The following is a 19,804-nucleotide window of genomic DNA, read 5'->3' as shown; positions in this document are numbered from 1 at the left end:
ACCACTGCCCTGGTTTGCAAGCCCCAGCACTGGATGACTTATCACCTGGGGAATTATCCAGCGGGTGCCTCGGCTGCCTGTTTATGAATCACAACCCTGCCTGGTCCTGCCTTGTAGCCTCTGGTGGTGGGAATGTGATAGGAGGGTGGGTCCTGCAGTTACAGGCTAAGGCCCCCCTCCTCTGCTGTAGAGTGGCTTCCATGCTCCAAGGGGCCACAGGGACCCTGTGTGAAGCCACAGAGGTGAGCAGAGGACAGGGAGGTACCACAGTTCTGCTGTCAGGTCTTGGTCCCCTGCTGGTCATCTTATCTGTTCCTGTGGCCCTGCTTATGCCAAAGCACACGATCACTTCTATCCTATGACAGCTGACCTCTCAGTAACGATTACCGAGTGGATGAGCCCAGTTCCTCAAGACCGGAGGTCCCTTCTCTACCAGACTCAGGACCATATCAGTAGCCATGTTTAAATGATAGGCTTTCCCCACTACAAGTGGCGTGGCCATGCCTCTGACCCTGTGGGGCTGGCTTGTGATGCTCTGATTAGGATGTTACAAGCTGTCCCTGGGGGAGGGCATGGCAACCCACACTGGTATTCTTGCCCAGAGAATCCCATGGACAGAGGGACCTGGTGGGCTACAGTCCATAGGGTTGCAAAGAGTCAGACACGACTGAAGTGACTTAGCAGGCAGGCAGGTTACCCCTGGCACGATTTCCCCCACTGGTGGACTTCTGTGTCATGGGTGCTGCAGGGTTCTAGGATCCCAGGGGCAGTTCCTGCCACACTCATTCCTTCATGTCCTTCCCATGAACACCTTCCACAGCTGAGTTGAGCAGTTACAGAGGCCTCTGGTCTGCAAATCCTGAAATATTTAGTGTCCATTCATTGATAGAAATGCTTTACACCAGGCACATATAAAAAGAAGATGTGAAGGGATCACAGCCCTGCATGCTTTCAGGCCATGATTGTCACTAATCTCTGTCATACCCAGAAAAGGGTGGTCTTGCAACATTCTATTTGTAGCAATGGAAAGACAATATGAGAATGTACTTGTACTTCTCAACTATGGCAGCCTTTGCCCCATTCCTAACTATAGAGACTTTTCCATCATTGGTTCAAATCTGGAACATGTGAAATAACCACTGTGTGGGTCTTCACACACCGTAATACCCCATAAGCAGGATGCAGGACGGTTATATATTCAGTACCCTGCATCTCATGCATCACAATGATAACAGCAGGGCCACGATGATGCTTCAGATCCCTGGACATGGTGTGAGTCACACACTGGGTCCATAGGAATGTGAGGTGGCTTCTGCTTCCCAGTGTGCACTTACCTGAGTCCATGGCCATGTGGCTTCCAAGGATGGGGGAGGCCAGAGGACTGCTGCCCTGCGCTTGCCATGGTGATAAGAGGGCCCTCCTACTGGAAACTGGCATCTGTCTCAGGTAATGGATTTTCAGTTCTGATAACTGGCTCAGTTCTAGAAACTGGGCAAAGTATCCACACAAGCTGTTGGGATGGCTGTTTTCAGCGTCCTGATCATCCAGCTTGTGTTTTCTTTTCTTGGGATTTTTGTTTTTTGGTCAGCTGCCTCGCTTTGGGGATCTTAGTTCCCTGACCAGTGATCAAACCAAGCACCTGGCAGTGAAAGCCCGGAGTCCTCACCAGTGGAGCCCCAGAGTGTTCCCTTCTCTCATTCCTTTCAGTCGTGCAGTTTGTATCTAGGTTGGCCGCCCATCCAGGGTGTTTGCTTCTAGGATGGCCCTGTGCTGGGAACCAGCATCATACTCTGCAGTCAGGACATGGCAGTCGTCCCATCTCTCTACCCATATCAACCATTGCTCCTGCTTTGTTCCTGACCCGGTGCATCCCCACCTGGGATCTGCATATGTTCAATCCCTGTTTCTGCTGGAAGCCCACTGGAGACACCATCTCCGAGCACCATCCTGACCTTCAGCAAAAGCCCTCCTGTGTTACTGACCAGGGTTCTTGGACTTGATCAATAGAATGTGGTAAATGGCCAGACACAAATTCAGGGGAGAAAAGCTTTATTGGGACCCATGAGGGAGCAAAAACAAGTAACATGTTCCCTTGCTGGCTCCAGAGAGTGGGGGAGCCAGTCCCACATATGAGATGAGGGTGGGGGTGGGTCCTGGGTTCAGGCCAGGGGGTGACCTGGGTGTTTGTTCCCCCTTGGTGGTGCTGTGTGCAGGGATCATGACCAGTACCCTGCTTTTGCTCCTGGCTGCTCTGAAATCGCCTTGGGTTTTTGGTCTTTCTGTATCTTGTTGTTGATTATTTGCCCCAACTGCACATGCATGCAATTATTTTTAACCCCTTGCAATTTCTTTGTATTTTGATGTTTGATGTGACTTTTGTCCAGGTACACTCACTGCAGCAAACTGTCGCAGCCTGTCTCATTCCCCACTGAGGGGTTCTACACCCTTATTCTTAAGGGTTAAGGGGCTGACGCTTTCTTCTATCAAAACTTCTCCCTGCTGGACAGGGACCACTGAACTGAGCCTCCCCTCAAGGTGCAGAAGTCCCTCACAAGGACCTACATGGACCTGGGCCACCCTCCACTGGAACGGGCTTTATTCCTTCAGCCACCATGAGTGCTATTTCAAACTGGTAGATCCTACAGGCACAAAGTCAATCAAAAGGTTAAATGAACAAGGACTAGAAAGGAAAGAACAACAATAGCCATTAAAGGGCCTAGCAAGGGAATGAACCGGGTTAACTTTGGAAGGACTTTCTCTTTTTTTTAAACTCTTGGCAGAGGCGAAATCTCCCATGACAAAATTGTGAAGCCCCTCTACCTGTATATTTAAGGTGCATAGTTACACCTTAATATAAGGTGTAGTAATATAAAGTGTTTGTTTCCTTAATATTGATCTCAGAGAGACACAGTGAGCAGTGCTAAAGAGAGATCTTAGTTTCCTGCCCAGGAATTCAACCTGGGTAGCTTGGTGTAAAATGAGGAATTCTAGACACTAAACACCAGGGGCGAGATGCAAAGTTCCCTTGGCTCTTACCATCTTTGAAAGCAAGAATGTTTCAAGGAGGCAAAAACTGTAAAAACAGGTACCAAAGTTATTACTGGAGACATACAGAAATAGATTATTTAAGACGGAAGCAAGGTGGAAATATACACCCAGAGAGGAGCGCAGGAGTCCTGAATGAGCAGCACAAAGAAGCTAGGCTAGGGATTTAACATACACATACAGGGGCTTCCCTTGTAGCTCAGTCAGTAAAGAATCCGCCTGCAGTGCAGGAGACCCGGGTTCGATCCCTGGGTTGGGAAGATCCCCTGGAGAAGGAAATGGCAACCCACTCCAGTATCCTTGCCTGGAAAATCTCATGGACAGAGGAGTCTGGTGGGCTGCAGTCCATGGGGTTGCAAAGAGTTGGGCACGACTGAGCGACTAACACTTACTTACTTACATGTCTCTATCTTCCCTGGTGGCTCAGTTGGTAAAGAATTGGCTTGCAATGCAAGAGACCTGAGTTCGATCCCCGGGTCATGAAGATCTCCTGGACAAGAAAATGGCAACCCATTCCAGTACTCCCTTGCCTGAAGATTTCCATGAACAGACGAGCTGGCAGCTTACAGTCCATGGGATCCCAAAGAGTCGGACATGACTGTGTATCTAACCTTCTTTCACTTTCACTTCCATCCATGCATCTATTCTTCCCCAACTCCCCTCCCATCCCCACCCAGGCTGCCACATAACATTGAGCAGAGTTCTATGTGCTATACAGTAGGTCCTTGCTGGTTATCCATTTTAAATAAATCAGTGTGTGCATGTTGATCCCAGACTCCCTAACTATCCCTTCCCCCCAACCTTTCCCCCTGGCAACCATAAATTTATTCTCTAAGTCTGTGAGTCTCTTTCTGGTTTGTAAGTAAGAGCACTTGTTTTTTGTTTGTTTGCTTATTTTCTGTGTGTGTGTGTGTGTGTGTGTGTGTATTGTATTTCTTTGACTCCTTTTTATTTATTTATTTATTACATTTTATTTTATTTTTAAACTTTACATAATTGTATTAGTAAGAGCACTTGTATCACAACGTTTTTGATTCTGAGTATGAAGGATGTCAGAAGGTGTTTCTGCTTCTCTATCTGACTTATGTCATTCAATATGACAATCTCCAGGTCCATCCACGTTGCTACATACGGCATTATTTCATTCTTTTTGACAGCAGAGAAATATTGCCCTGTGTATATGTCCCACATCTTCTTTATCCATTCATCTGTGGGTGGACGTGTAGGTGGCTTTCAGGTCCCAGCTACTGTGACCAGCGCTGCGGTGAACACAGGGTGCACGTGTCCTCTCAGACCATGTGTCCTCAGAATCACCAGGTACATCGAATCCCACAAGATGGACAAAGGGTGAAATGTCATGACCTCTCTTGTGGCTTAGAAAACAAAAATCTTAAATACTTCACGTTTTCTGGAGTACTGAGATTTTTATTTAAATAGCACTAGCATAATAAATAGGCTTCCCCAGTGGCTCAGATGGTAAAGAATCCGCCTGTCAATGCAGGAGACACAAAAGACGTGGCTTCAACCCCTGAGTTGGAGAGGTCCCCTGAGAAGGAAACAGCAACCCATTTCAGTATACTTGCCTGGAGAATCCCATGGACAGAGGAGCCTGGCGGGCTACAGATCACCGGGTCACAAAGAGCTGGACACGACTGAGCGACTAACACAGCGACTAAGCATGATAAATTATTAAGGGAAACAGTTATAAATAAAACTTTGTTCTATTGAAAATAGGCTGAGGTGATTTCTCCAGACACAGAAAGAATCCCTGAGTCCTGTAACAGCAGACGGTATTTTTCTTGCAATATCATTTGCAAGAATGAGGTCACGAGGCAGAGTCTAATTATCCACAGACTAGAATACGATGACAAATGTCCTGTTTGTGGAGATTTCTTCAAGGACTTGAGCATTTCAGTGTAGAAATTCCATCACTTAGCACCAGGAGGAAGTGGTGATAAATTGCTTCTGGTTTTTTTTTTTGTTTTTTTTTTTTTTTAGACGCTGAGTGGGATTTCCCCAAATGTGATAAAGCCCATGAGATGATGCATCTACTGTGTCACCGTAACCAGAAAACAGACTCAGGATTCATGGGGTCTGATCTCCTGGATCTAAGCTGAAGAGCAAGAGAAAGGCAGACAGAGCACCTGTCGCGCTTCCTGGGAGCACCGTCTCCTGCAGAAAAGAAAGAGGCTTTGGTCCAGGAGGCTGAGGAACTCCTGTCACTTTCCTGGGGCTACCCTTCCCCAAACCCTCCTCCAGTCCCGCCCTCACTGAGGGGCCCCTATGTCCTCCACCCCCACCCCCACCCCAGGTCCAGCAGCTTCTTGTCACCTCCTGGCTTCCTTCTTGCATCACAGAGTCACCCCCTGCTTAGGCTCAGGATTGGAGCCAGTGAGGAATCAATCTGCTCCCTTTACTCAGGTCTGGATCCTCCCCGAAGGGGGCCTAAAGGACCAGGGAGCAGGTCCCCGGAGGAGGGGCCTTGCTTCCTGACAGCCTTGGGGGGCTGCAGGCAAACCTCCTTCCTTTGCGCCCCTCTAGCCTCTGAGCCAGCAGCACACTCAGCTCTCAGGACCAGGGTCCCTGTCCCCCATCTCTTCCTGGTACCCCCAGCTGGGCGCCTCCACCCCAGCTCAGGCCCACCATCCCCAGGCACCTCTGCTCAAGGCAGGGCTGCTCAGTGATGGAGGCTCTGGGTCCCCAGGAGGCTGGTGACCTGCAGGCCACAGGCTGAGTCAGAACTGCTGCTGCTCCAGGAGCACAGGCCTGGCCTCAGCCCTTCCCACAGTCTCTGCTGTGGGGCTCCTGCTTTTCCTGCTTGACCCAGGCCACTTCCTGTGAGAAGAAGCCTTTGGAGTTGGGTCTGCAAAGGCCTTCCCACACCTTACTCCTGGGATGAGAGCCCAGCTCCTCTCATCTTGGCCCCTGGGTGGGTCCCCTCCCCACTGACACATCATGTGGAGCCCCCATGCTGCTCTCAGCCCCCGTGAGTCCTGCCCTCGCCCTGAGTGCCTGCTGTTCTCACACCACCTACTGGGGGCCCTGCCAGCCAGCAGTCTGTGCTCAGTTAGGGGACTTGGCTGAACCCTTTAAGCGTCAATAGGCCCTCAGCCTTCCCGTGCCCCAGCCACCCCTCACTTCCCATTGTCATCTGACAGTGAGGACCTTTCAGAACTGAGGCCTGATCTTGTCTGAATTCTGCCCTCAGTACCTCTTCTTGTCATGGATACAGGCTACTATGATGATAATTATAACGAAACCGGCGAGAACCCCAGTGGTGATCCAGGAGATGTAACTGCTGTCTGGGGCCATGGGCTGCATTGTAGAGGGTCCCGTGGTCAGTGATGCTGCAAGGAGAGTAAGAGTGAAGCCCTTGTCCAGACCCCAAATTCAGCAGATGCCTGCTCACCCCCCTGACCCAGGTACCCCTACTGTGCAGACAGTTTACACACATCACATGGAGGCCCCTGTGATAGGTCCTGAGGCGAGATGGGGGGAAGGGAGGAGCCCAGTCCTCATGGGGCTCTGGCAGCTAATGGGGGAGCAAGGTTTCCAACACAGCCACTCAGTCCTGCTGCGACATCAGAGACAGTGACCTGAGGATGGAGTCCTCAGGAGCTGACAGCAGAGGTGGTATTGACAGTTTTCCAGAAGTAGGATTGGTGACATCTAAAAGAAGATTCTGGAAAGAGGGAATAGTAAGAAAGAGATTGGGATCACAGAGATGCTCTCATGTCTAGGATCTGTGGGAATCCATGTTCACTCGTCCAAAGGCCTGTGCTGTGAGGAGAGACATCAGGAGCTGGAAGAGGAAGGAGGATGACAGAGCATCCCGGGGCCATTGTTCTCCCAGGACAGCTCACCTCTGACGGATCATTTTCACACACACAGAGAGATGGGTCCATGTCACCATGAGAGAACTACCACTTTCTCCTACTCTTCTCACTTACCCGTGGTCTTCAACATTTTCTCCCAGCGCAGCAAGAAATCCTGATACCAGCGCTGACAGTCTGCCATGGAGACCTTGAAGAAGTCCGTCACAGCTCTGTCATTCTCCCACTTCTCTTTCATCCACCTGCCTTTAGAATGAACCATTGTCCAGTATCCATTCTCTGAATCAAAAAGGAGGCACAGTTGTCCATTGAAGCCAAACTCCCAGGATGCACCGGTGTGTCCGTTGTCTTCTCGCCAGCATGTCATCCTGGCGTGCAGGGTCAGAGGGCCTGACCCTACCAAGGAAAAGAAAGAGCTCAGCCTCTGAGCTTGACAGATTCTTTGCCCCACCTGGGTCCACATTCCCTGGGCCCAGCTAATCTGGCCCTGGTCTCTCCTGCAACAGCTACTCTTTCCACTGGACTACTAGGGAAGGACAATATCCTTTATTTTTTTTCCTCCCGAAAACAGTGGATGCAGCTAAGCCCCCAGTCTACTCCTCCTGCATTTGGACTTTGTAACTCACCCTTGTCTATGTGTTTCTCCGGTGTGACGTCAGGCATCTGCTCCTTGAGCAAGTCTCCAGTGTCTCTGAGTGTGTCAGTCTGTGTTTCCCACACGTTCATACTTTTCACTTCCTCTCCCAATGGACTCATGTACTTGATCTTAGCTCTACCACAGTCATAGGAGAGAAAGACCTTTTGATCAACTTCTCCTTGAACCTCACACCATGGCTGACCATCTCTGGGCCGAGGATCAACAGTGATATTATAGGAAAGAGAATGAGTGTCTGTGAAGGCAAAACACAGTGAGGGTGAGGTTGGGGAAAAAGACCCTGAGGCCCCTTCCCCCAGTTATGTGAGAGTAGAGTAAAGTGCAGGGCTGGGCTGACAGAGCAATGACACCCCACAACACACACCATACAGCCAGTGCCCCTCCTCTCCTTGTGGAGAAGGAGGAGTCCCCTGCCTGGCAAATTTCACACATCCTGGGTGTGTCCCTTTGTCCACCAGGTCTGTTCCCAACATCATAACCTTTGCAGAGACATGCCAGGCTGCTATGCCTTAAAAGCCTAGATGACAGAGGACTGTCAGAATCTAACCCCGTGTCCTGTGAGAGATGGGGAGCCTGTGGGGATGCTCCTGAGGAAGCAGGATCACAGGGAGAGGGGCAAAGAGGGGACGGGTGAGCACAGAACCCCAAGTTGGAGAAGGGAGAGTTCACAATTAGGGGTCACAGGACTTAGCAAGGCCGGGGAGACACTGCTGATCTCCCATTAGGATGTGTCTTGGAAGCCTGGAGAAAGGCCTGGCCCACATGGCATGAAAGAGAAAATCCAGAACTTCTGAGGCAGGTGGTAGAGGAGGGGATCAAAAGCTCAGGGAAGTGACTCTGCCAAGGCAGACACAGTATGAAAGGGCAGGAAAGTGTCCAGTCCACCAGCCACCATGGGAAAGCCTGATGGACTCTATGGAGCCTGAGAGGAAAGCACGGATGAGAAGCATCTCCAATAGTTCAAGGATGACTTTTGTGGAAATCAGGGATAGTGGTAGGAGACCGTGTTCCTGTGGGCTTCCGGCAGGAACAGGGATGGAAAATGGGGAAAGATCAGATTCCAGGTTGAGTGTTGTATGTCAGGAGCAAAGTTTGGTACAACGGTCAAAGTGATTAGTGAAAGTCACTCAGTCATGTCTGACTCTTGTGACCCCCATGGACTATACAGTCCATGGAATTCTCCAGGCCAGAATACTGCAGTGGGTAGCCTTTCCCTTCTCCAGAGGAATTTCCTGACCCAGGAATCGAACCCAGGTCTCCCACATTGCAGGCAGATTCGTTACCAGCTGAGCCACAAGGGAAGCCCAAGAATACTGGAGTGGCTAGCCTATCCCTTCTCCAGCAGATCTTCCTGACCCAGGAATCGAACTGGGGTCTCCTGTGTTGCTCATGGATTCTTTACCATCTGAGCTATCAGGGAAGCTGAAAGTGATTAGAGAGTCCCAGTGCCAGCCAGGACCCGACTGCAGAGAGTACAATGCTGGCTCCTAGCACAGGGTGATCCTAGAGGCAGAGAGACGGTCAGCAAACCTGGATGCAAACTGCTTGAGACAGAAAACAAGGAGAGACAAACACAAGACTGGATGATCAGTAGGCTGAAAGCAGCCATCCCTACCAAACATCCCTACCAAAATCTCCAGAACTGAGCTACTTCTCAGAAGGCTTCACCAGAGAAAGACGCCACGTCCCAGTGAGGAGGGCCCTTTCATCACCACAGCAAGTGCAGAAGTCCTTCCATTCTCTCCCGATGAGCCACACGGTTATTTACTGGGGCAATTGACTCCAATACTTTGGCCACCTGACGCAAAAAACTGACTCATTGGAAAAGACCCTGATGCTGGGAAAGATTGAAGGCCAGAGGAGAGGGGACGACAGAGGATGGGACAGTTGGATGCCTTCACTAATGCGATATACATGAGTTTGAGTAAGCTCTGGGAGTTGGTGATGGACAGGGAAGCCTGGCGTGCTGCAGTCCATGGGGTAGCAAAGAGTCAGACACGACTAAGTGACTGAACTGAACTGGAACTGCAGAAGGAGAAACTACTCCCACATTCACATTAGACCCAGTGTGTTACTAACACCACGCACAGGAATGGTAGCATGATCATGGCCCCCGTGCTGTGAAGTGATGCTCCGAGGACCAGGCAATTAATAGACACCTGTCCCAGGTCTTGCTAACAGTGGTTATCTCTGGGTCCACAGATCCACTCAGTGTCCATTTCACACGTCCTAGGCTTCTAACATGAATGGACAGTCTGTGTTGTTAGTAAACTACCATGGGTCAGGGCACCATAGTCGTGAATTCCACATTCATTCTTCTGACCCTGACTCCCCATCCCCAGATAGTACATGGAAACAGTATCATCTCCTGGAGGAAATAATGAAAACGAGTACCAACCTACAATCTCCCTAGGCCTGCAGAGCTCTGGTCCCTATCTTATCTCCACTGAATTACCACTGAGGTCCTAGGTTCCCTCTAATGGTACATGTGAAATACTTCAGGCTTCACAGACCCTAGGTCTCTGCTGCAACTGCTGTCCTGGCACAAAGGCAGTCACAATTGGTGAATGATGAGCGTGGCTGGACCTGCTTCTTGGGCAGATGCCCCAACAGAACCGGTGACATCGTAGCTTCCTGTGTTCAGAAAGGTGCTACATGCTGTATGTGGCGTTTTACTTGGAGGCTCACAACACAGACTCCTAGTGTCCTGGAGAAAGGACATACCACTTGCAGTGAGAAAGCCCATACCATTCAGTGTGGCTCCTGGTATGGTCCTGGGGCCTGGCAGAGATGAGGCCTCTGGTCATGGAATGTCAGAGTTGCCCATCATGATCTGGGTTCATTAACCCCTAACCATTAGTTCAGATAGGCCAGCCATCATAGGATAGAAATGATTATGTGGCTTGGCATAACCAGGGCCACAGGGAACAAATAACATGTGCCAGCAGGTCACCTAGGCCTGACACCAGAGTTGATACAGGGCCACTACCCCTTGCTCACACCTGTGGCTTCATGCAGTGTCCCCTATGGCTCCTTGAACCAAGGAAGCCAGACTACAGCAGAGGGGTGCATTAGCCCATAACAGCCAGATCCACACTCCTATCACAGTCCCACCACCAGAAGCTACAAGGCAGGACAGGGTAAGTTTCTGGTTCATAAACAGACAACTGAGGCAGCTCTTGGATGCTTCTGTACGGGATGGGTCACTCATTACTGGGGTCAGAAACCAGGACAGTGGACAAGTCTGGTTCTCAGTTGATTTACACATTATATTTGGCTCCTGCTGCTCCACAAATGTGGAAGGTCCTTTTGCACCTAGAGACAGATACCAAATGGCCTAAAGAGACCTCGAGATTTACTTTCTTCTGCAGAAAAAAAATCTGGCAACTCCTACCTTAATCAATAGCCATTATAGGCTGCTGCTGTGCCAATTCCTAGACACTATGAATGTGCAACCAAAGGGTAGAAGTGGGGATGCCCAGCCTCACCCTCGAGCCCTGTGTCATACTCTGGGAAACCCTGTTCCTGTCCCTCCTAAGTTAGGTCCTGGGGGTCTGGTTGGGGGGTTTTGCTGGGTGAGTTACCAGACAAAGGGATAAGATGCCAGTTGAGAGAGGGCATGTTTAGATTCTCTTCAAGAGACAGAAAGCTGTTGGAGGCCCTGGGCTTCTTGGGACCATGGAAAAGTGGGTAATAAATGGTCTTGTAACCAAAAGGGCTCTAGGGGGCCTTAGTGGGAGAGACCCGCCCACCATGGTCTCTGTCTGCCTCTTGTTTGTAGAAAAGTTTCAGTCAGCCAGGCCTCCTGTGAGTCTCAAAACAGTGGTTTACAAGTTAAGGATTAGAACATGTGAAGATGGAGAAAGGAATACTCCTTAGGCTGGGAAACTGGTAACAATTTAGACTGTGACCAGCCACATAGCAGTGTCATGAAATTACCAGTTCCCTGAAAGATAACAAAGAGCTGACACAAGCCTCAAGTTGTTTCCACAGGAAGCAGACACCCAGCACATAAAAACTGCTAGCTGCAAGCACGCAGACGCCCAGACTGGTTGCAACCATAAGCTTGGTGGTGCTCAAACGTTCGCCTTGTGCCAACCACCCTGACTGTGCTCAAGACGCTGATGCGCCCGCAGCAGCCACCTCTCCCCCCTTTCTAACCTGGAAACTTGGAGGCGGTCTGAGAACATTAGGTCAGTATTTCCCAGGGCTCCTGAACAAACCAGCTTCTCCTTTTCCACCACTTGTTACCTTCACCAGTGGTAGGATCTGGGTCATAACCAGCTTCAATTAGTAACAGCCTGAGCTGTCTGGGAGGAGCTTTGACTCCAGGGAGGTGCTGATCAATGGCTAGGCATTGAGAGCCTTCCGTGCAATGCATATGTAATTTTTCTTTTAATAAATTGAATTCTTTAATTTTTTCAAGTGTTTTAAAAAATCCATTTTATACTTAAGACAGCCTTGAAGACAAGCACAACATCTGTTTACTTTTTTTTTTTTTACCCAACACAACTCAGGCACCCACTCTGTGCATAGCACTGTTGTAGGTGTGGTAAAAGGGAGTCTTAACCTTAAAACATGATTGCACCTTCTGGAATTGTGTTATCTCCTTTTCCAGAAAGTAAAAATAAATAAAATCATCATTGTTTACTATTGACCTGCCCCAAATCCACTTCTGCCTCTGAGAAATGCTGCTGCTGCTGCTAAGTCGCTTCAGTCATGTCCGACTCTGTGCGACCCCATAGACGGCAGCCCACCAGGTTCCCCTGTCCCTGGGATTCTCCAGGCAAGAACACTGGAGTGGGTTGCCATGTCCTTCTCCAATGCATGAGAGTGAAAGTGAAGTCTCCCAGTCGTGTCCTACTCTTAGCAACCCCATGGACTGCAGCCTACCAGGCTCCTCCGTCCATGGGATTTTCCAGGCAAGAATACTGGAGTGGGGTGCCATATGCTAGGATCTGCCAAATTTAAGATGTTTCAGTCAATTCCACTCCAACTTTCCCCAAAGTAAGAAGGCAGAACCCCTCTTTATTAAAAAAAAAATTAAAGAGGCAATTTTTCATGAAAGAGTAGTTTCTGTTTCTACTGTATTTTCCTCTTTTTTTGCTTCTATCTTTTAAGTTTTCTTCGTCCAACACTGCCTTTTCCTGTACAAGGCAACAGCATTTTTTCATTTTTCTTTTCCTAAGACAAAGTATTTTATCTTATAGACAAATAATTCCCAAGACTAGTAATAAATATTAAAAAAGAAGAAGAAGAAGAAAGAAACTTAAGGGTTTCCCTGGTGGCTCAGCAGATAATATATCCACCTGCAATGCAGGAGACCAGTTAAATTCCTGAGTCAGAAAGATCTCCTGGAAAAGGAAGAGGCTACCCACTCCAGTATTCTTGAGCTTCCCTGGTGCCTTAGATGGTAAAGAATCCACCTGCAATGTGGAAGACCTAGGTTGGATCCCTGGGTTGGGAAGATCCCCAAGAGAAGGGAAAGGCTACCCATTTCAATATTCAACCCTGGAGAATTCCACAGACTGTATAGTCCACAGGGTCACAAAGAGTCAGACATGACTGAGCAACTAAGCCCAGCACATTCAAGGGTGAATCAACTACATTACTTTGATGAGGTAAAAACTAAAAAGCACTTGGCACTAAGCTAGTCCAAGTATTTGTGTTGAAACAATTTTAAAAATTATTTATTTTATACACTGTTTAAAAATTTCTTGGTCAAAAAATTTACACACACATTTTCAGTTCAACCTAATGAAAGTGTTATCTAGAAAATATTCCACATCATTAAGTCTGTCTTAGAAAGTTCAGATGCTATGGCATTCCTAAGGTACAGTGTTCTGGAAGACAACGTGCTTCTGCGGTGCTGGGTGATGCATGTGACTTGGCGGCTCCACGTGGGCCTCAGCAGGCACCGTCCCCCTGACACTGGGGGACTGTGAGAGGACAGTCAGACACAGGCTCCCAGGGCTGCATGGAACCCTGTGAGACACTGGGCCAGCTGCTGGAAGTGGGCTTCTCCTCCGAATCTAAGGTCCATCACAAGCCATCACAGCAAATGGTCATCAGGACCGCATTTCCTGCCGCGTCCCGGCCCCCTCTTCTCCCAGCGTCACCTCCCAAACTCCTGGCATTACTACTACACCCAAGGCACCCCTCTTCTGGACCAGAGAGCCGGCAAGAAGGCGGGAGGAGCCTCCGAGGAGCAAAGGGGCCGAGGGAAGGGAAAGAGGAGGGGGCCGCGGCGACACGCTGCAAGAAGTTTCGCGAAGCCCCACGGACACCACCCCCATCCCCCTTCCCCCATCCAACCTCCTCGCGTTCCCCAGCAGGTTCATCCCCGAACTCACCGCTGGACGTCCCGCTGAACAACACAATCAGAAGCAAAACGAGGAAGCCAAGACTGCTCTTGGAGCCACCCATCTCTCCCTTTGTCACCTGGATCCCAATTTTGCAGGAGTGCGAGGCTGCCAAGTCAGAACCCGCGATCCTCTCCGGCTAGCCGGCAGCTGCTTCCTGGACCTCCGCCTCTGCGCTGACTGCCTGGGAGACCCCTCCGCCGACAGGCCCCGCCCAGGTTACCACTAGGAGGCTCCTCGACCGGGTCTGGGAGGGGAGCTCCTGCCACCTCCCTCACTCACTTGCCTGCCTTCCTGTAAAGCAGCCTACCCGCCTTTTACACTGGGCGCCCACGTGCGCTGGTTACAGGAGACTGCAACGCTCTTGTTCCTTTAATTCAGTTCAGTTCAGTCGCTCACTCGTGTCCGACTCTTTGCGACCCCATGGACTGCAGCACGCCAGGCCTCCCTGTCCATCACCAACTCCTGCAGGTTACTCAAACTCATGTCCACTGAGTCGGTGATGCCATGCAACCATCTCATCCTCCGTTGTCCCATCTCCTCCTGCCTTCAATCTTTCCCAGTATCAGGGTCTTTTCCAGTCAGTCAGTTCTTTGCATCAGGTGGCCAAAGGATTGGAGTTTCAGCTTCCACATCAGTCCTTCCAACGAATATTCAGTACTGATTTCCTCTAGGATGGACTGGTTGGATCTTCTTGCAGTCCAAGAGTCTTCTCCAACACCACAGTTCAAAAGCATCAATTCTTCCATGCTCAGCTTTCTTTACAGTTCAACTCTCACATCCATACATGACTATTGGAAAAAACATAGCTTTGACTAGATGGACCTTTGTTGGCAAAGTAATGTCTCTGCTTTTTAATATGCTGTCTAGGTAGGTTGTAACTTTTCTTCCAAGGAGCAAGCGTTTTTTAATTACATGGCTGCAGTCACCATATGCAGTGAGTTTGGAGCCCAAGAATATAAAGTCTCTAACTGTTTGCTTGTTTCCCCATCCATTTGCCATGAAGGGATGGGGCCAGATGCCATGATCTTCATTTTCTGAATGTTGAGCTTTAAGCCAACTTTTTCACTCTCCTCTTTCACTTTCATCAAGAGGCTCTTTAGTTCTTCTTCACTTTCTGCCATAAGGGTGGTGTCATCTGCATATCTGAGGTTATTGATATTTCTCCCAGCAATCTTGATTCCAATTTGTGCTTCCTCCAGCCCAGCGTTTCTCATGATGTACTCTGCATAGAAGTTAAATAAGCAGGGTGATAATATATAGCCTCGATGTACTCTTTTCCCAATTTGGAACCACTCTGTTGTTCCATGTCCAGTTCTAACTGTTGCTTACTGACCTCCATACAGATTTCTCAAGAGGCACGTCAGGCGCTCTGGTATTCCCACTTATTGAAGAATTTTCCACACTTTGTTGTGATCCATACAGTCAAAGGCTTTGGTATAGTCAATAAAGCAGAAGTAGACGTTTTTCTGGAACTCTCTTGTTTTTTCGATGATCTTTCTTCCTTACCTTGTTCCTTATCAGGTCGGGGCACTCAGGCCAGTCCTTGGAGTTGGGAGGAGACAAGGGACAAAAGAAAATACCAGTTCAGGCCACTGGGTTGGGTCAGTCAGTGGACAAGCTTGTCCCTAAGTATCTGAATAGTCACGGCATCGGTCGTAGTGAAGAAATCCCACCAGAGTCACCATCTGTTACAGAAAGGGGGACTCCTTGAGGGTGTGAGAGTGCGCTTTTGTCTAACACTGGGAAATGAATTGTTCCATGCTGTCAAAGCAAGAGGCTTTTTTTGGGAAGGGGCTACAGGGCGGAGAGCAGCAGGGTAAGGGAACCCAGGAGAACTGCTCTGCCACATGGCTTGTAGTCTCAGGTTCTTTGGTGATGGAGTTAGTTTCTGGGTCATCTCTGGCCAATCATTCTGACTCAGGGTCATCCCTGGTGACAGAAATGTGTTCTGGTGAGCTTTATTGATATTTCTGAGAGTTTATTTATATAGGGCTTACTTTCCCTTTACCCAATTAAATCCAGCTCAGTTACAAATTCATTTCCATGTAAAGACAGAAGCAGAAATCTCCTTGTTTTACTGCTTCGGTTTTAAAAATGCTATTTTTCCTCCTCACTCTGGGGGACCACAGATGGATCAGATGGTTCCTGAGAACCCAGGTGAAAAACTTACATTTTGGAAGGGAGAAATGGAAGTACCCTTTTTTGTTTGTTTTGTTTTTAAAGTCTTCCAAAAGGATTGTGAACAGTGACTGCAGCCATGAAATTAAAAGATGCTTGCTCCTTGGAAGAAAAGCTATGACAAACCTAGACAGCGTACTAAAAAGCAGAGATATCACTTTGCCAACAAAGGTCCCTATAGTCAAAGCTATGGTTTTTTCAGTAGTCATGTATGGATGTGAGAGTTGGACCATAAAGAAGGCTGAACGCTGAAGAATTGATGCTTTTGAGCTGTGGTGTTGGAGAAGACTCTTGAGAGTCCCTGGGACAGCAAGGAAATCAAACCAGTCAATCCTAAAGGAAATCAGTCCTGAATAGTCATTGGAAGGACTGATGCTGAAGTTGAAGCTCCAATACTTTGGCCACCTGATGTGAAGAGCCGAATCACTGGAAAAGACCTGGGAAAGATGCTGGGAAAGATTGAAGGCAGGAGGAGAAGGGGATGACAGGGGACAAGATGGTTAGATGGGATCACTGACTTAATCGATATGAGTGTGAGCAAGCTCCAGTAAATGGTGAAGGACAAGGAAGCCTGGTTCTTGCAGTCCATGGGGTCGCAAAGAGTCAGACATGACTGAGTGACTGAACAACAAGTAACCCATGCCCACAATTGTAGCAGAGATTTGCAGGAGCAATTGGACAGACGAAAGTACATAAAACAAAAATGCTTTTAAATTCACTGACTGAGAGAACCTACCAATGACAGAAAATTAACAAACAAGAAACAAAGAGAGGGTCTTACTGGGAAGTGGCCTCTGGGGCACTTTGTCCAGCCCAGTGCAGCTCTTCTCTCAACTGGCCCTTCTGCAAGGGGGCCAGTGGGAACCTTCAAGCCTGAAGTGGGGACACAAAACAAACAAGTGGTGGTGAAAAAGGTGACCCAACAGGGAGTCTCTTGGATGTAAAAGGACAGGAGTGCAGGTATGAGGACCAAGGGAGAGCAAAAGGGAGGAGGGACAGAAAAGACTGAAAAACGGAAAGGGAGCCATTGCCTTTTCAAACCCTGCACCTGCGGGTGTCTATTTATTCAGGCACCAACCTGCAGGCTTCCAGAAAGGGCCAGTGAGGGAGGGAGCACCCTATCCACTGCCCACTGGGGTGATCAAGCCCAGAAACCAGCCCCCTGTACATCGGCTGTGGGCCTGCAGCCCAGAGGTGGGATTCTCACCCACGCATAAACCAGCATATAGAAATCTGCCACTTCACTGAGTTCCCAACGGGCCTTCTCTTGGCGGCAGGAAAATAGAAGTGAGAATATTGGTATGATCAGACGTCCAGCCACTACCTAATAAGAGGTTTGAACCTCTATCATTCTCACAAATCTCCTATGAGGCAGCACCTGCTGGACCAAGACCTGCAGGGTATGAGGTGAGTCTCTCCCACCACCTTGTCACCCATCAAAGTGAACCATTGACAGCTACAGGGAGCTTTTGTCTCCTAAGTTGAGAGGAGTGAGGCTGTCCTTGCCAAGGTCCATTCTGTCAGAAGGATAAGACAGAGAGAGGAGAGGACAGAGGGAGGAGAAGTGGAGAGATAATAGATGAGGGAAAGGGACAAAGGGTGAGGGGGAGCACAATGCCTGAATGAAGGCCCTGAGGCCTCCAGGGGCCAGGAAGGCAGACCAACCAAACTGGTGACTCTGAGCCGAGGTTCAGGCGGCCACTTGTCACCACAGGGAAGTTGCACCCCGAGGTCACAGAGATGCCCAGATGCTCTGGCAGAAAGGGGACAGTAGTCCTTCATGGTTGCCACAGAGTATGTTAGCAACCAGGCTTCTTGGCCTCCTTCATCAATCAGTTCATTCAGTTCAGTTCATTCAGTCGCTCAGTCGTGTCCGACTCTTTGTGACCCCATGGACTGCAGCACGCCAGGCCTCCCTGTCCGCCACCAACTCCCAGTGTTCACTCAAACACATGCCCATTGAGTCAGTGATGCCGCAGGGGCAGGGGCTCTGGGTTCGGCAGATTTGGGTATGCTTGGTGCTGCAGACATGGGTATTGCATAAGTCCTCTTGGTGGAGGTCACCATTAACCCCACCAAAGAGCTGCCAGAACGTACACAGGACTGGGGAAATAGACTCTTGGAGGGCACAAACAGAACCCTAATCCATAGAAGTGGATAAGAGGCCAGATAAGAAATGTAGACAAGGCTTCACTGGGACATGTGCTGCAGGGTGAGGGCGCCAGCACAAGCAACAGGTTTCCTTGCTCATTCCCTTGGGGGGAGGGCGGTGGGGGAGGCAGGCTGGTCCCTTATATGGGGTGAGGGTAGGGGCAGGTCAAGGCTTAGGACCTGAGGGATGGCTTAGGTGGTCTGCCCACCGTCATGGCAGTGCCCTGTGCAGGGATCATACCCCACACCCTCCTTTTCCAGTTGGGTTTTTTATCTTTTCATTTATAATTAAGCCCAACTTGGCATGCATGCAGTTATTTTCAGTCCCTTATAATTTCTTTGTATTTTGCTGCTGGAGGAGATCACTGTCCAGGTGCAAGCACTAGAGCGAAGGTCTACAGATCCTAGGTTTCAAGTCCCGGCAGATCTCACTTGCGCTGCTGGACATGTTTCTCATCCACGCTTTCCTCTCAGGCTCCATGGAGTCCATCAGGCTTTCCCATGGAGCTGGTGGATTGCACACTTTCCTGCCCTTTCATACCGTGTCTGCCCTGGCAGATTCACTTCTCTGAGCCTTGGATCCCCTCCTCTACCACCTGCCTTGGAAGTTCTGGACTTTCTCTTTCACGCCAGGTGGGCCAGGCCTTTCTCCAGGCTTCCAAGACCCATCCTAGTGGGAGATCAGCACCATCTCCCTGGCCTTGCTAAGTCCTGTGACCCCTAATTGTGAGCTCTCCCTTCTCCAGCTTTGGGTTCTATGCTCATCCTGCCCCACTGTGATCCTGCTTCCTCAGGAGCAGCCCCCAAAGGCTCCCCATCTCTCCTCAGGACACTCGGAGACATTCTCACAGCCCTCTGTGTTTAGGCCTCTCCTTCTGAGCTGGCCTGGCCCGCCTCTGGAAAAAACTGTGTCAGTTCATGCTAGGTGCGGAGCTTTTGAATAGAGTGGAGACAGGCATATCCAGGGCCGTGTGGTTTTTTTGCCCGATCAAGGCTTCCTCCTCTTCCTCAGCCAGTACCTGGGGTGTGTTTGGGGTGGTGGGGCAGGCGGGGCCGTCCTGCTCTGTCAGCCCAGCCCTGCAGCCTTACTTCTGCTCTCACATAACTGGGGGAGGAGCCTATGGGTCTTTTTCTCCCAACCTCACCCTCACTGTGTTTTGCCTTCACACATGCTCACTCTCTTTCCTATAATTCACCATCAATCCTCAGCCCAGACCTGGACAGCCATGGTGTGAGGTTCAAGGCCAGGTGGACGGAGAGGTTTTTCTCTCCTATGACTGTGATCTTGCTAACATCACATTCACGAGTCCCCTGGGAGAATTCTGGAGCTGAGGTAAGTATCATTTTCTGAAAATTAGAGGGGAGCCTGGTTGATATCATATTCAAAAGCAGAGACATTACTTTGCCAACAAAGGTCCGTCTAGTCAAGGCTATGGTTTTTCCTGTGGTCATGTACGGATATGAGAGTTGGACTGTGAAGAAGGCTGAGCGCCGAAGAATTGATGCTTTTGAACTGTGGTGTTGGAGAAGACTCTTGAGAGTCCCTTGGACTGCAAGGAGATCCAACCAGTCCAATC

At 49.5% G+C, this 19,804-nt stretch overlaps 1 protein-coding gene across 2 annotated transcripts; it reads right to left on the bottom strand.

The window, feature by feature from the left end:
• Positions 1–4,016: 4,016 nt before the first annotated feature.
• LOC129619471 (UL16-binding protein 3-like) lies at positions 4,017–14,205 on the bottom strand. Of its 2 annotated transcripts, none has more exons than XM_055534703.1 (5): positions 13,887–14,205; positions 7,505–7,768; positions 6,996–7,274; positions 6,257–6,392; positions 4,017–5,217 (listed from the first exon to the last, which is right to left on the bottom strand). In XM_055534703.1, the coding sequence occupies exons 1-5, from the start codon at positions 13,957–13,959 to the stop codon at positions 5,154–5,156; spliced, it is 816 nt and encodes a 271-aa protein (XP_055390678.1). In that variant the 5' UTR covers positions 13,960–14,205; the 3' UTR covers positions 4,017–5,153. The 2 variants fall into 2 exon arrangements, with proteins under 2 accessions (XP_055390678.1, XP_055390679.1); XM_055534704.1 differs by having other exon boundaries at positions 6,996–7,157.
• Between the last annotated feature and the right edge of the window lie 5,599 nt (positions 14,206–19,804).

The sequence above is a fragment of the Bubalus kerabau genome, chromosome 9, assembly GCF_029407905.1.
Source record: "Bubalus kerabau isolate K-KA32 ecotype Philippines breed swamp buffalo chromosome 9, PCC_UOA_SB_1v2, whole genome shotgun sequence".
In the NCBI taxonomy this organism is placed as follows: domain Eukaryota; kingdom Metazoa; phylum Chordata; class Mammalia; order Artiodactyla; family Bovidae; genus Bubalus; species Bubalus kerabau.
Note: the sequence above shows the minus strand (reverse complement) of the source record. Positions and strands in the feature narration are given on the sequence as shown.

What these genes read in the sequence shown, in the direction of transcription:
- LOC129619471 (XM_055534703.1), bottom strand. Translation starts at nt 13,959, where the DNA reads ATGGGTGGCTCCAAGAGCAGTCTTGGCTTCCTCGTTTTGCTTCTGATT. An exon ending in GGAGAAACACATAGACAAGG is followed by an intron (nt 7,275 to 7,504) that starts GTGAGTTACAAA and finishes TTTCCTTGGTAG; the next exon opens with GGTCAGGCCCTCTGACCCTG. An exon ending in TGTATCCATGACAAGAAGAG is followed by an intron (nt 5,218 to 6,256) that starts GTACTGAGGGCA and finishes TCTTTTCTGCAG; the next exon opens with GAGACGGTGCTCCCAGGAAG.